Source organism: Corythoichthys intestinalis, chromosome 4 (genome assembly GCF_030265065.1).
Source record: "Corythoichthys intestinalis isolate RoL2023-P3 chromosome 4, ASM3026506v1, whole genome shotgun sequence".
In the NCBI taxonomy this organism is placed as follows: domain Eukaryota; kingdom Metazoa; phylum Chordata; class Actinopteri; order Syngnathiformes; family Syngnathidae; genus Corythoichthys; species Corythoichthys intestinalis.
Genome location: NC_080398.1, coordinates 24,836,903 through 24,851,907, shown reverse-complemented (window position 1 = coordinate 24,851,907; position 15,005 = coordinate 24,836,903). Strand labels below are relative to the sequence as shown.

The 15,005-nt window shown below is 40.5% G+C and overlaps 1 protein-coding gene across 1 annotated transcript; it reads left to right on the top strand.

Annotated features, from left to right (window-relative positions):
- Positions 1 to 3,994: 3,994 nt before the first annotated feature.
- On the top strand, positions 3,995 to 14,474 carry tubb5 (tubulin, beta 5). The gene is made up of 5 exons (XM_057834544.1): positions 3,995 to 4,226; positions 7,046 to 7,154; positions 10,381 to 10,491; positions 13,186 to 13,430; positions 13,510 to 14,474. Exons 1-5 carry the CDS (start codon positions 4,170 to 4,172, stop codon positions 14,320 to 14,322), a joined length of 1,335 nt encoding a protein of 444 aa, XP_057690527.1. The 5' UTR covers positions 3,995 to 4,169; the 3' UTR covers positions 14,323 to 14,474.
- Positions 14,475 to 15,005: the final 531 nt, after the last annotated feature.

Sequence of the window (15,005 nt, the reverse complement as noted above, 5' to 3'; positions counted from 1 at the left end):
TTGACACCATGTGGGGGGGCCTGAAAACGACGGAAAGAGTGGGGGGGGGGGGGGGGGTGAGAGGTAAGTGATTGGATGGGGTGAAGTGTACCTAAATCATCCAAGTGGTCTAGAACCCAGTATTTGTGTAAATCCCGTGCGAGTGTGAGTATATGTTGGCATCCTATTCTATGCTGTCTCTTCGCTAATCCTGACACTGAGGTTTCCTACTTGAGCGTGTCTAATTTCACCTAGTCATGCGTGAGTCCCATCTAACATGTGATAGTCCCGCAGGCGATTGGAGATCCCGCGCAGGTGCCAACCCAGGGCCCTTCCCCAGCCAATCCGGGAGGCGGGGGGGACGAGCCAGCGCAGCCCATCACTCCTCCCGCATCCCAGAAATGGGGCCATCGCCACCCCCCAGGGATACAGGGTGGTCCCCCGGGCCTGCGCCTCCATCAAGCAGCCTTCATGGATGGGACAAGGGGACGCACCACCAACCCTCACGCCCGCCCCTGCCCGCCCACGTGGCCCACGAGCCACAGCCGCAGCCCCTCAGCCAGGGTGAAACACTGGGGGAACCCCAACAGCCCACCAACCCCGGGGCGGGGCAGGGCCCCCCGCTGGAGCAGGCGACATCCAGTTGACCCACCGGCATCCAGCCAGTGATCCACACCGGAGCACAGGGTGGATACCCAGGCAGAGAAGAGAGGAAGGTGTAAGCAGGAGAGTGCCGAGGAGCCGCCGTGGGGTGACACAAGATTGGAGCCCCAACCACCCGCCAATCCCGCGGCTGGCAGCCCAGGCAGAGAGGAGGCCACGCCACGGGAACCATCCCATAGACAAAAAGTGTGGAACCCACCTACCACCCTCGACCACGTCCATTTTATTAATATTGGGAGGGAAAATTGTATTTTTGGATTGGATTTTTAAACTGAGGAGCCTGCCCTAACGTTGGGGGAAAAGTATTACGTTCACACCAGCACAGGCCATGTCTACATGTAACAGGGTATTTGGCAAAATAATTTAGCTTTCATATGAGCTATTTCTGAAACCAATTGAATGATTTAAAGTCAAGTTATTAGCAACTGTTTCTACAAAATGGATAAGCGACAAGACTTTTGTCAGGGACTGTAAAAGTGATTTGTGGAAAAAAATCATGAAAAAAAAATCTGATATATCCAAGGACCGATCTACATCTGAGGTATCCTAGACTACTCCAAGACTCGAACCAAAGTACTCTCATTATATTCTGATGTGTGATTTCATGTCACAGATCTTTTTTTCATGTCAGTTAATTTTCATGTCAGTGTCCCTCTGAAGTGGACCCATTCTTGGGAAGCCACCGCGTTGCATTATGGTAATACACATAAAGCAAACAATGATTCAAATGAGGGATGGCTAGCTTGACTCTGTTGTTCCTTGTGAAAGCTGGCTTGACCACATTAGTTTTGCAAGTTAGCAAGTTCACACAGATTAATGCTATACTAACTCTGAAGCAGGTCAGACTTTTAATAGCACAAACATTAACGTCTTTTTACATTACTTACAGTGGCTTGTGCTGGCCTGAAGAACTTTTATTGTCCCTCCTTTTCGAAGGGAGTGGGAGTATATTTCTTTTGGCGGGTTGAGTGTGCGTGTGCGCCTGCGTTGCTGGAGGAGGGGGCGGGGGGTCAAGTCATCAGCCAATTAAACATGCGTTTGAGGGGAAAATAATGGACCGGCACATTCAGCAAGTCAAAAGGGATAAATGTGAGTCTGAACATAATGAAAATAATTCACTTAAAAATGGTAGGGTCTATTCTATCCTTACAACATATTGGAAGACAATCTAAATTACCCCAAAGCCGTATAAAGAGAGTTGCGACACTCCCATAGGGATCCATTATACGATTTTACTTCCAGGTTTTCTGGGTTTCGGAGCCTCGAGTGGTTCCAAACATGGCTTCGACGAAGGGTGGACCGCATTGATACGAATGGCTTGCTGTCAAGTACTAGTATATTTGGAGGTAAGTTGATGATAAAAACAGTCCCTTCTGAATTTTCAACAGTCTATATTCTATAAGAGGCGCTTTATAAAGTATATGTTGAGCTTTATTTGTATGTGCGTGGCATAATTATACATATACAGTACAGTGGAGCAAATAACTATTTAGTCAACCACCAATTGTGCAAGTTCTCCTACTTGAAAAGATTAGAGAGGCCTGTAATTGTCAACATGGGTAAACCTCAACCATGAGATACAGACTGGAAAAAAAAACTGAAAATCACATTGTTTGATTTTTAAAGAATTTATTTCCAAATTAGTGGAAAATAAGTACTTGGTCACTAAAAACAAGCAAAATTTCTGGCTGTCAAAGAGGTCTGACTTCCTCTAACGAGGTCTAACGAGCCTCCACTCGTTACCTGTATTAATGGCACCTGTTTTAACTCATTATCCGTATAAAAGACACCTGTCCATAACCTCAGTCAGTCACACTCCAAACTCCACTATGGCCAAGACCAAAGAGCTGTCGAAGGACACCAGAGACCAAATTGTAGACCTGCACCAGGCTGGGAAGACTGAATCTGCAATAGGTAAAACGCTTGGTGAAAAGAAATCAACTGTGGGAGCAATTATTAGAAAATGGAAGACATACAAGACCACTGATAATTTCCCTCGATCTGGGGCTCCATTCAACATCTCACCTCGTGGCGCCAAAATGATAACAAGAACGTGAGCAAAAATCCTAGAACCACACGGGGGGACCTAGTGAATGACCTACAGAGAGCTGGGACCACAGTAACAAAGGCTACTATCAGTAACACATTGCGCCGCCAGGGACTCAAATCTTGCACTGCCAGACGTGTCCCCCTGCTGAAGCCAGTACACGTCCAGGCCCGTCTGCGGTTCGCTTGAGAGCATTTGGATGATCCAGAAGAGGACTGGGAGAATGTGTTATGGTCAGATGAAACCAAAATAGAACTTTTTGGTAGAAACACATTGTTCTCATGTTTGGAGGAGAAAGAATACTGAATTGCATCCGAAGAACACCATACCCACCGTGAAGCATGGGGGTGGAAACATCATGCTTTGGGGCTGTTTTTCTGCAAAGGGACCAGGACGACTGATCTGTGTAAAGGAAAGAATGAATGGGGCCATGTATCGAGAGATTTTGAGTGAAAATCTCCTTCCATCAGCAAGGGCATTGAAGATGAGACGTGGCTGGGTCTTTCAGCATGACAATGATCCCAAACACACAGCCAGGGCAACAAAGGGGTGGCTTTGTAAGAAGCATTTCAAGGTCCTGGAATGGCCAAGCCAGTTTCCAGATCTCAACCCCATAGAAAATCTGTGGAGGGAGTTGAAAGTCCGTGTTGCCCAACGACAGCCCCAAAACATCACTGCTCTAGAGGAGATCTGCATGGAGAAATGGGCTCAAATACCAGCAACAGTGTGTGAAAAGCTTGTGAAGAGTTACAGAAAACGTTTGGCCTCCGTTATTGCCAACAAAGGGTACATAACAAAGTATTGAGATGAACTTTTGGTATTGACCAAATACTTATCCTCCACCATTATTTAAAAATCAAACAATGTGATTTTCTGTTTTTTTTCCTCCACATTCTGTCTCTCATGGTTGCGGTTTACCCAATTGTTGACAATTACAGGCCTCAAATATTTTCAAGTGGGAGAACTTGCACAATTAGTGGTTGACTAAATACTTATTTGCCCCACTGTATAATGCAAATAAGTTGGCTTAAAAGTTGGTGGGTACAATTTGACCATCATGAAAAGTTGGTAGTGTTATGTCCCTACCGTCCCTATGCAAACCTACACCCTTGCCCGTTACTACCCACTTCTGGGTACCCAGAAGATCCAACCCCTACCATAGTATGAATTCAATCCTGCTGATTAAGCTTCTTTTGCAAATGAATAAATGGGTGTCTAGCCGTGGAAATCATCTGTCTGCTTCTTTATCTCCCCACCACTCCCAACTCTGCAGTTGCAGCAGCGGCGGGCCCCTCCTGCCTATGCAGCAAGCCCACCCAGCCAAGCCCCAACCCTCTCTCCCCAGAAGCCACGCCTCCTCCCTCCCAGCCTGCCTTTCCCTGGAGTCCCTCCAGCATTATAAAGCCATTGTCCATCCGTCTCTTCCCGTCTCGTCTCTGCTCATCCAAGAAACTCTCCCCTTCTATTTTTTGAATCAACCATGAGGGAGATCGTGCACATCCAAGCCGGCCAGTGCGGCAACCAAATTGGCGCTAAGGTAAGAAAAAAAGAAAATAACCATCTTCAAACAAGTGGCCACTTTCGATTTGAGTTTGAAAAATTAGTGTAATTTATGCAGCTTTGCTTAACACACAAAGGCTCTCGTTCGATAAAAGAAATGATCGACTTTGGGTTTAGAAAATACATTTGGTCCTAACTCGCATGAGATGGGAAGAGAGGCTGGCACAGTCTTTTGTTGGAATAATGTCATTGTGCAATGCGGTGTCGTGGAGGCTGACGGGTGGGTGTGGAGCCTAGGATTCCTCGGAATAACGGCACACTTGTTTGCTGGGTCAACTGCCTCCAAATCCACGCTTTGTCTATCTTTCAGCCTTCAGCCTGAAAAGAAGCGAAATACTAAAGGAGGGGTTTCTTTGTCCTCCACTCATTTAAATATTCCACACCAGAGAGCGCCAGTGTATTTTCTTCTGATTTTCCTGCTTCTGTGATCAATCAATAACCCTAATCGATTCGAATTTGGTCTCGAAGGCTGCAGCAGATGGTTCCGACCATCAGCTGCTGTGTAGAATGGGTGTGGCATGGTGTCATTGGCAGACAAAGCAGAAAAGAAATCATTTGAAAATGGCTTATTAGTTGACTGAGTGATTAATTTGGGGGTGTTATTTTGTTGATTTTTAAGTTTTAAAAGGTGATTTTTATTTTATGTTGCTTTTCTTGGCACAATAGTGGAGCATATGACATCATTGGGCTTGAGGGCCACACATCTGCTTCATAGGATTGCAGTCTTTTCTTCCTTTGCAGCCCTTTTTTGGTGCCATTTTCATGAAATGGCTGGAAATTATGTTTTTATTTATTTATTTATTTAAATTAGGCTTTAAATAAAAAGCTTTTTAACACATTCACAAATATATCATTTTAACCCCTTGATTCCTGAATTTACATTTACCATATAGTGCATACATCAAAAGGTATTCGGGGAATACACAGATATAAATAAAAAAGAAAAGAAAAAACAAAAACAACCAACCAAAAAAAAAACACAACAACAACCAAAAGACAAAATAATAATAAAAAAATTTTTTTTTAAATACAACGACAAAATATAAGAAAAAAATCATTAAAAAGTTAAAAAAAAAAAAAAAAAAAAAAAAAAAAAAAAAAAAAAAAAGCTTTAATATTAATATTTTTTAAAATTTATTTTGGAAATTAAAATTGAAATAATGGTTGCTAAATAAGGGATCTAAAAAAATCTCATATATTAGAAGTTTATTTTCGTAAGCTTTAATAAAATAAAATGGAATAGAATTTAAAGATATTTATTTATTTATTTTCATTTTATTTTTATTTGTATACAACTAGATTCAGCTTTAAATGAATTCAGATGTTCTTAGAAAATAAAATAAAACAACTATGGGATGAATACCAAATCTTAATTATTCTGCTGCATATTTTCAATACGTAAAAATAATGTAATAAAGATAAACTCTACAGGATGTCACATTTACACATCACATCACATTTATATAAATTTCATCACATTCGAATTTAAATTCAAATTTAATCAACTCGCGTTTTAATGCTAACATTAAAAAGTAATTTACTCATATCCATGTTGATCAGTAGATTCACCCACTCATTAAAAATGAGTAATGACAATATTACAAAATATCACATGATTAATTAAACCCTAACCTTTTAGATTTTTTAAAATCTTCTGTTTTTGTTTCTTTTGTAAAACCTTATTTACTCAACTTCCTCAACTTCTTGGCTGCAATCAACAACGATACACATCCAATCTATTAAAACTGGGAGGGTCGGCATCGTACCAAATTGCAACCATTTCAATAATTCACTAGAACAGCAAGTAAAAGATTCGGAAGTACAGTGATACATTTTTCAGTAAATATTATCCGTTTTGTTAAAAAAAAAAAAAAAAAACTCCAGCCTTTGACATCCATCTCAGTTGTTCCTCCCTTAACCACATTAGGACAAGGGTGGGGGAAGGAATGAAGAAAACAGCTGATGCACATTGCATCCAAGCAGGGTGAAGTCACTCCCAAATTGAATTTCACCCCTGCCAATCTGGTCACACTCCACTGATATAACAGCATCAATTTTCTGCTTCCATTTGCCATCATTCCACTGTCATATATTGGCTCTTTGTCAGAATTTGCCAACTGACCAGAGATGTCCAGTGCGGGCCTATGATTGACACAATCGCTGAGCTTGGCTCAAGTGGGTCAGGGTGTGGCATCATCGCTTTACTGCTTATTGTCCTCATTCTTTCACCGTCCATTGTCACTCAGTCACTCTGTTCCTCTCTTATTAAGGTCACTTTTTGGGGGTTTTTAGTCCACAGATGACTCCCCAATCTCTTAAAATACCGTGACCCGCTTATCCAGATTATTCTAAATCCTGTTTGCGCAGCATAAAAAAATGAAGCTGGATGACAGAAAGAAGAAAAGTTGGAAGATGTCGTCTTGGAAGTAGCAACTTGCTTGCATCAACAATTCCACTCGCTCGGAGGGATTTAAATCACACAAGCATGGTCTTTTTTTAAAGGGAAAGATGGGGAGGATCTAAAGACAATCAAGCTATTCAGATGAAGGTTTATTTTTAGTTTAAAGGCAGATGAGTAGCTTCTTTGTGTCTTCTTTTAATATGAAAGAAGTGCTCGGTCATTGGTTGGTCATCACAGCCGTATAATCCGGCGTTTCACTACACAAATCTCCCTTTGCAAATGTGCAAACTCCTGTTTTTTCTCATCCAAACGCCCCCTGTCCTCCCCCTAAGTGACTTGAACAACATTGCTTTTTGTACTTGCACTTAGCAACAGTCATGTGATTGTGTTTGCAGTTCTGGGAAGTGATCAGCGATGAGCATGGCATCGACCCAACGGGGACCTACCACGGAGACAGTGACCTCCAGCTGGATAGGATCAGCGTCTACTACAACGAGGCCACAGGTTATACAGCAGAAAAATCTATAAAGGGATTGAATTACCTCATTGACTGTGATAGACGTCCAATTCGTTTGAAATGGGATGAGCCCTCCCAGTTCAAATGGATTGGACATCTATTGTCGGCAGTGAGAAACAATTCGGTATTTAACGGTAGTTGATATATCATTACAAAAATAAATTTAAAAAATTTGTTGAACTTGAAACTTTTTTAAAGTTTTTGTGAAAAACTCAATAAAATGTAAACGTGCTAAACTCAGAATTTCATGTAAATAGGACATCAGTTTAAGTTTTTTAAGTCCAGTTTACTTTGAATGTTGAGTTGAGAGCATTTAATACCGTAGTTATCCATAAAAATTTGTGAAATTTGTTGACATGAAATTTCAACTTTAACCAATTTTTTTGTGTGTGTGTATTGTAATGGGCATGAATTTAATTTCTGGTTCCATTTCTCAAATGTCCAAAGAAGCCCAAGAAAAAACAAAACACATTAAATTTTATTGACCCTTCGTGGCCAATTATTTAACGATAACTGAACAATGCATTGGGCGACAATGTAATCAAATCGATGGAAACGCATAACATCAATAAACATTGTAATTTTATTTTTTTTAATGCTGTTTTTGTTTTGTTAAAAAAATGTTTTTCCTTCATATGTTCCAGCAACAAAAATGTCTATATTGTTTTTTTTTGTTGTTTTTTTTTTTTTTTTTTTTTAATTGCCTTAGGCAATATGTAACTACTATAATTTGTAGACTATAAGGGGCACCTAACTATAAGCCGCACCCATAAATTTTACATGAAAAGAGTTTTTACTCCTATATAAGGCAGACTAGACTATAAAACTCTGGGATTCCACCACTGCTCGATGACTTGCTGGGCTGGCGAGTGGCGGCAGATGGCGACCATGATTCTTGCTTCTTCATGCTTTTCAGAAACTGGTGTAGAGTGTAAACACTCGTCACTCAACCATGTCAGACCAATAGCGAAGCGCGACATTTTGTTTCAAACTGATTCAATCAAAAATAAGGGAGTTCAAAACTTTTATAATTCAATAAAAAAGAAACTATTTCAAATTGGAAAAAAAAAACATTTTTAATCAAATGTTTTTTCATAGACTTCACTATCAGTTGACAAGACAGCGCTTACAGACATTTCGCCACGGCTTCCCATAGGTGGCTGAGCCAGGCAGAGCGTCGTGAAAGCGTTCACTGAAATAAAGTCAAACACGCTGCGTTCTAATGCCAAATTTAGGTGGAAACAGGACAAATGTTTTGGTGCATACAAGCAGGCAGGAGTGTCTCAAGAGTGATTTGGTCAGGGATTCAAGGTAATTATGATATAAAATGGCACCATGCATGCGCTTTGAAATGTGAAAAAAATGGAGAAATAATTGGCCTAGCTTTAGCTTTAAATATTTACGTAAAATGAATGATAACGGCCCGTTTTTTGCTTTTAACCAAGATTCTACACTGTTTTACTTTCATATCTATTGAAATTCCGGGATTTACGCATTTATTTACAAGAATTTTCAACTTAAAAAGCTCTGTCTTATGATGGGCACTATGTTGGATTTTGTTTCCACACACAATAGCGTAACTTTACATAACCAGGTAATTTTCGACCAACTGCCCGTTTTTTGGCAAAAAACTAGTAATTTAGACATTTCTGGTCCATAGAAAACAAAATCCGGCTTTAACGTGTTTTATTTTATGTAACATTTCAATTTAAAAATGACAAGGGCCAGATAGCCGGCAAGACGTGCTGAGGCAATAGTGACATCGGAATTCAACCTAAATAAGTTGTGATTGCATATAGAAAAATGCAAAATTTGCTTTTGTTGGGTAAAATTAAGATTATTCTGCATGCTTTCCTCAAGTATTAAGTTTCTGATGTGAAAAGTGAGTGATTTGTTAGCTGTTGAAAACTTATGGCAAAATTGCACTAAATTTTAAAAATTATTAAGCCGCTATTTCGAGGTAAAACCCTATATGTTAAATATTGCTATTGATCTTGAAAATATAGGTGTTTATCTCTGTAATTGGTGATTTTCGTGCATCTAGCGTAAAATCTGAGAATTTTATAGCCATTTTAAGTTTTGTTTTACTTGTATAAAAACAATTAATCGTGATTTCATTAGGGAACGACTTAGAATTTTTTTATTCCTCTGCTCATGGAGGCTCATATATGCTCAAGGGAGGTACCTGTTTTGGTTTTAGGCCGCTAGCGGCTTTGGTTTTGAAAATGTTTGAAATTTTAAGTTTTTGAAAATAGGCGCCCTACGGAGCGTCCCAGTTTCCCGTCAACTGATAGTGAAGTCTATGGGTTTTTTTGTGTGGGGGTGGGGGGCAATTTCATTTTTGCATATGAATTTTTTCTTTGATTGAAAATATATGTATATGTTTTTTATATGAAGCGGCTTTTTTGGGATTGAATTATTTTGACACAAATGCCAAAATCCAAAAAAACAACATTTTCAATTAAAAATGTAGTGCTCAAATGCAAATTTTGGAGATATATTTTTTTTACATTCAAAACCTTTTTTGCTATGATTGAAAAAAAATTGATAAAGATTTCAATTTAATATATATATATATATATTTAAGCAGCTTAGTTTTTAATTGAATTATAAAGACACACATTTCCTACCAAAATGTAGGCCAAACACTAAACATTACTTCATCAAAAAAGTTTTTTCAATCAAAAAAAAAAAAACTTCACTTCAATCAAAAAAATAATAAAGAAAAATGGTGTTGGGATGCATTTTTTGTCACAATTTTATTTTTGCATTGACTTTTGTCCTTTGATTTTTTTTCAATTGAAGTAACCTTTTTTGATTGGAAATGAACTTTTTTAAAACTTTTTTTTTTGGATTGAATAAAGACACAAATCTACCTCCCTACGCTTAAGTCTCCCAAATTCATCCCTAAATGAATTTTAGTTGGCTATTTTTTAGCTGGTAATAACAGGAAAAAATGTTTACTTTGGCCTGAGTATGTAAAACTAATCCAGTGTTGAATGTAGGGTAAAATGTGTGAGGATCTGCTGTTCCTGATTGAGGCCAGTGGGAGGAAACGCAGCATGGGGCAAAGGGGAGTGATGGGTGGGGGGAGTTTAGCTTTCTTTTGTGTCTGTGTTTTTCTACTCTCCTCTGTTTTGTGTTCCATCACTGAGCTTTTTTCCCCCCTCTCTGTCTGCGTATGGGCCTCCTTTTTCTCTTGTCCTGCTGCAGGAGGCAAATATGTCCCTCGCGCCATCTTGGTGGACTTGGAGCCTGGCACCATGGACTCCGTGAGGTCTGGACCTTTCGGTCAGATCTTCAGACCTGACAATTTTGTCTTTGGTGGGTATGTTAATAAAAGCTATTATTTGTTTTTATCCGAATAAAATGTACATACACAGCAGTAGATTGTAGTGATGTTTTCATTGTCAGAGTGTACGCATGTATTAGGCCTGTGTAGGGTGTTTATGAAGTGTGCATGAACACACACACATACCAGAGCAGAATCTATTAAGGGCAGTGAAAATTTTTCAAGAAACATGAATAAATATTTAACAAGCGGAAATACACAGATGATGATACAAAGGAAAGTCACCCGAAAGATAAAAGCTGGAAGTATGACTAAGCATGTGTTGCACTTGGCTTCGCTGTGACTATGCAGCAGACGAGGAAAGGTGTATTTACTATTTCTAAAAATGTTGGCAGGAAACAGCCTGAAGCCAAATACCGTAAATTTTGGACTATATGGCGCATCTGACAAGAAGCTGCCACCCACCAAATTTGACACGAAAACTGTGTTTAGTCATAGATAAGCCGCCTCGGACTATAAGCCGCAGCTGCGCTCACAATATTATGGAATATTTACACCAAAAGATATTAACCAGTAACACTTTATTTGACAGCGGCGTCATAATACTGTTATAAGACCAAATGAACCATCATGAAGCTTTGAACCAATTGGCCGCGAAGCTTCATTGCTTCAAGCCAACTTCTCCTGCCACTTGCTGTCGACACTGTTGTCGTTCAACATGCCTCCTAGCATGCATTACAGCGCAACACACGTAAATAACAATCAAAATTCATTGCATGTGCAAATTATTTCTTCAGTTACTGTTCCAGTTGTTTCATTGTTAGTTATGGTATTGGTAACACTTTGTTTGACAGTGGCGCCATAAGACTGTCACAAGACAATCATAATTATGACATGACACTGTCAGGACTTTAATGGATGCTTATAACAGATGTCATTTAGTGTCATCTGACAAACTATCTCACTTTTGAATGGATGGTAAAAGATCCAAGCTGGACAAAAATGGAGTTGGTGTCAAAATGTGGGGGATGACACTTAATAACATTTGTCATAAGCATTCATTAATGTCCATGATAGTGCCATGTCATAATTATTACGGTCTTATGACACCGCTGTCAAATAAAGTGTTACCTATTAAATCAAATAAAATAAAAAAAATAAGCCGCTCTGGACTAGAAGTCGCACGATCCAAAATGAGGGGAATAAGTAGCGGCGTGTAGTCCAGAAATTACTGTAAATTAAGGCTGCTTGCAGACATTACACATCAATCCCACTTATAAGCAACTTGAGGCTTAACTGAAAATAATTGAGAACTAAATCTCAATCAAAGTTGACCTTTCCCTTGTCCCCAAAAATGCAAAATCTTACTGAGTGATTTACTGTATTGACTATATGTTTCTGTTGTGCTTAATGATCTCAAGCCTATTTTGCTGGAACGTAACTATTATACTGCTACAGTAAAGTACTCGACACAAATTATTCTTGTTTCTGATGAGCATTAGTGGGGGGGCAGCATTTCCAGGAAGTGGTTGCCGGACATGAAGCAAACATTTAATTAATGCTGGTACTGTTTTGGCTGATCAAATGTGAGAGACCCAGACTGACCGTCCTTCCTCGTAACACAATTAACCCATTTTATCCTATCCCTAATAATCAAGTGCATGTTTATAACTGACATCATGAAATGGCTGCACTCATCTTTTTGTGTTTAAAAAAATGTCTTTATCAGAGGGTTAATATGAATGCCATTGATGCTAGGTGTTTTCTTTCCTAATAAGTAGAGAAACGATTTGGAGCCATTACTTCCCATCACTAGGCCTGCAAAATATATCGTTTGAACATCGCCATCGCAATGTGTGCATTAGTCCCATCGCAGGATGTGCAATTGTTTTTTGTTTTGTTTATTTAATGTAAATTTTTGTTTTTCTACATAAAAGCAGCATTTGTGCAGTGACATAGCTTCCCAGATCCCTTTTTATATAGATCAATCTTCATCATTCACAGATGAACCCTCTTAGCCTGGATTAATCGGTAGTATATCAATACTGTCCTGATCTCATATTTTTGTATTTGAGTACGAGTTCGTCACCTGATTTTGAGTCTGCCGATACAGAGTCCCGATCAGATACAGATTTTTAAATTTATTTTTTAAAACACTCGCGCTGCCGAGAACAGCCTCTCACTTACACAATGAATGAGTTGCCACAGTACACTTCAAACGATGATTAACGCATTTGTCCCTTTGATCATAGAATTACCGAGGCATCTGGCCACATCAAAGCTACAAACCTGTCAATCATCGTTAACTTTATGTACCAAACACCAGCTGCACTGGTAACCAAGAAAAACAGTTTGGTTGCGCTGCGTTTCTGGAGGGAGTGTGAGAGGCTGTACTAGCAAGAGGCAGAAAAACATACTAGTAGATCTATTTTTTAAGTTAAAAAAACTTTTCTTTTTAGCCGATTCAGATCCTCTGAAAAATGGCTCGATCGGCCCGGTTTGCGATCATGTGATCAGGACGGGACATCTCTAATGAATACAGTGTGGTCATATTGAGTCAACTAGAGTCTTCTATTCAAGTCTGTTTAAAATTCTTCTAGTTTTGATATCGCAATATATATCGCAAACACCCCAAAAAAATCGCAATGTCAGTTTTTTCCAATATTGTTCAGTTCTAGCCACCATTGTTGACTGACAAGTCTTCTGTAAACTCTGCTGTCATGTAGGTCAGAGTGGCGCTGGCAACAACTGGGCCAAAGGTCACTACACTGAGGGCGCCGAGCTGGTGGACTCGGTTCTGGATGTGGTGCGCAAGGAGTCGGAGAGCTGTGACTGCCTGCAGGGCTTCCAGCTTACGCACTCCCTGGGTGGAGGAACCGGGTCGGGGATGGGAACGCTGCTCATCAGCAAGATCCGAGAGGAATACCCCGATAGGATCATGAACACCTTCAGTGTGGTGCCTTCCCCCAAGGTGAGACCAATGTTTGATTTGAATGGTATTAAAATAATGGCCCCAAAAATGATGAAAACCCTAATTTCTGCGCATCTAGGTGTCTGACACAGTGGTGGAGCCCTACAACGCCACTCTGTCCGTCCACCAACTTGTGGAGAACACAGATGAAACCTACTGCATCGACAACGAGGCGCTCTACGACATCTGCTTCCGTACTCTGAAGCTGACCACACCCACATACGGAGACCTCAACCACCTGGTGTCGGCCACCATGAGCGGTGTCACCACGTGCCTGCGTTTCCCCGGCCAGCTCAACGCCGACTTGCGCAAGCTAGCCGTCAACATGGTGCCTTTCCCCCGTCTGCACTTCTTCATGCCTGGTTTCGCCCCGCTCACCAGCCGCGGCAGCCAGCAGTACCGCGCTCTCACCGTCCCCGAGCTAACGCAGCAAGTGTTCGACGCTAAAAACATGATGGCAGCGTGCGACCCGCGCCACGGCCGCTACCTGACCGTGGCCGCCGTCTTCCGTGGCCGCATGTCCATGAAGGAAGTGGACGAGCAGATGCTCAACGTGCAGAACAAGAACAGCAGCTATTTCGTGGAGTGGATCCCCAACAATGTGAAGACAGCGGTGTGTGACATTCCCCCCCGCGGCCTCAAGATGGCAGTCACCTTCATCGGCAACAGCACGGCCATCCAGGAGCTGTTCAAACGCATCTCCGAGCAGTTCACCGCCATGTTCCGCCGAAAGGCCTTCTTGCACTGGTACACGGGTGAAGGCATGGATGAGATGGAGTTCACCGAGGCCGAGAGCAACATGAACGACCTGGTGTCTGAGTACCAGCAATACCAGGACGCCACGGCTGAGGAAGAGGGCGAGTTCGAGGAGGACGCCGAGGAAGACGCCTAAAGGAGCAAAAGAGCAACAAGGAAGTCAAAGGGGCCCACTACTTATGTAACCGAGGAGACCACATAGAGTCAGCTATGCTAGGAACCGATTCTTTTAGACCGTGTTAGTGTCCCGAGTCATTCATCTTCAATAAAAATCTGTCAAATGAGAAATTTGTGTTTTTATCATTGCTCAAAATGAATAAAACGTTTCACGCAGCCTTCAACCATGAGGGGGAAAAAAAGGGGTTTCAGCACACAGGCAGTTTCCAGTGGCAACTAACCAGGAAAATGGAGCTGTATTATTAAGTCATGTAATATCTGCTGTTTTCTGCTTTAACAGCAGTATTATGGTTTAGGCTTCAGGCAAAGCAACCACAGGTATTCTAGGCACTAGAAATACTAGGTCACATGTTAAAAATCTTAAATTACCTTCCTTAGGCCTTACTGTATTGATTAAACAAATAAGAGGTAAAAGTTTATTTTGCTAAATACATATTGGACACACACAGTGAATTCCTTTGCTAATACGCATACTAAGAGGAGACCTTTAAAAATATGATATTTAACAATATTTTTATAAGCAAGCAATGTTTTTGTATATAAATAGTGTTTTTATATGATTTTTTTTTTTTATTCGTTTTTTTAGTAAATTTAAAAACGAAATCCTCTATTCTTTAAATGGCACGTTCCCTTTAAGAGAAG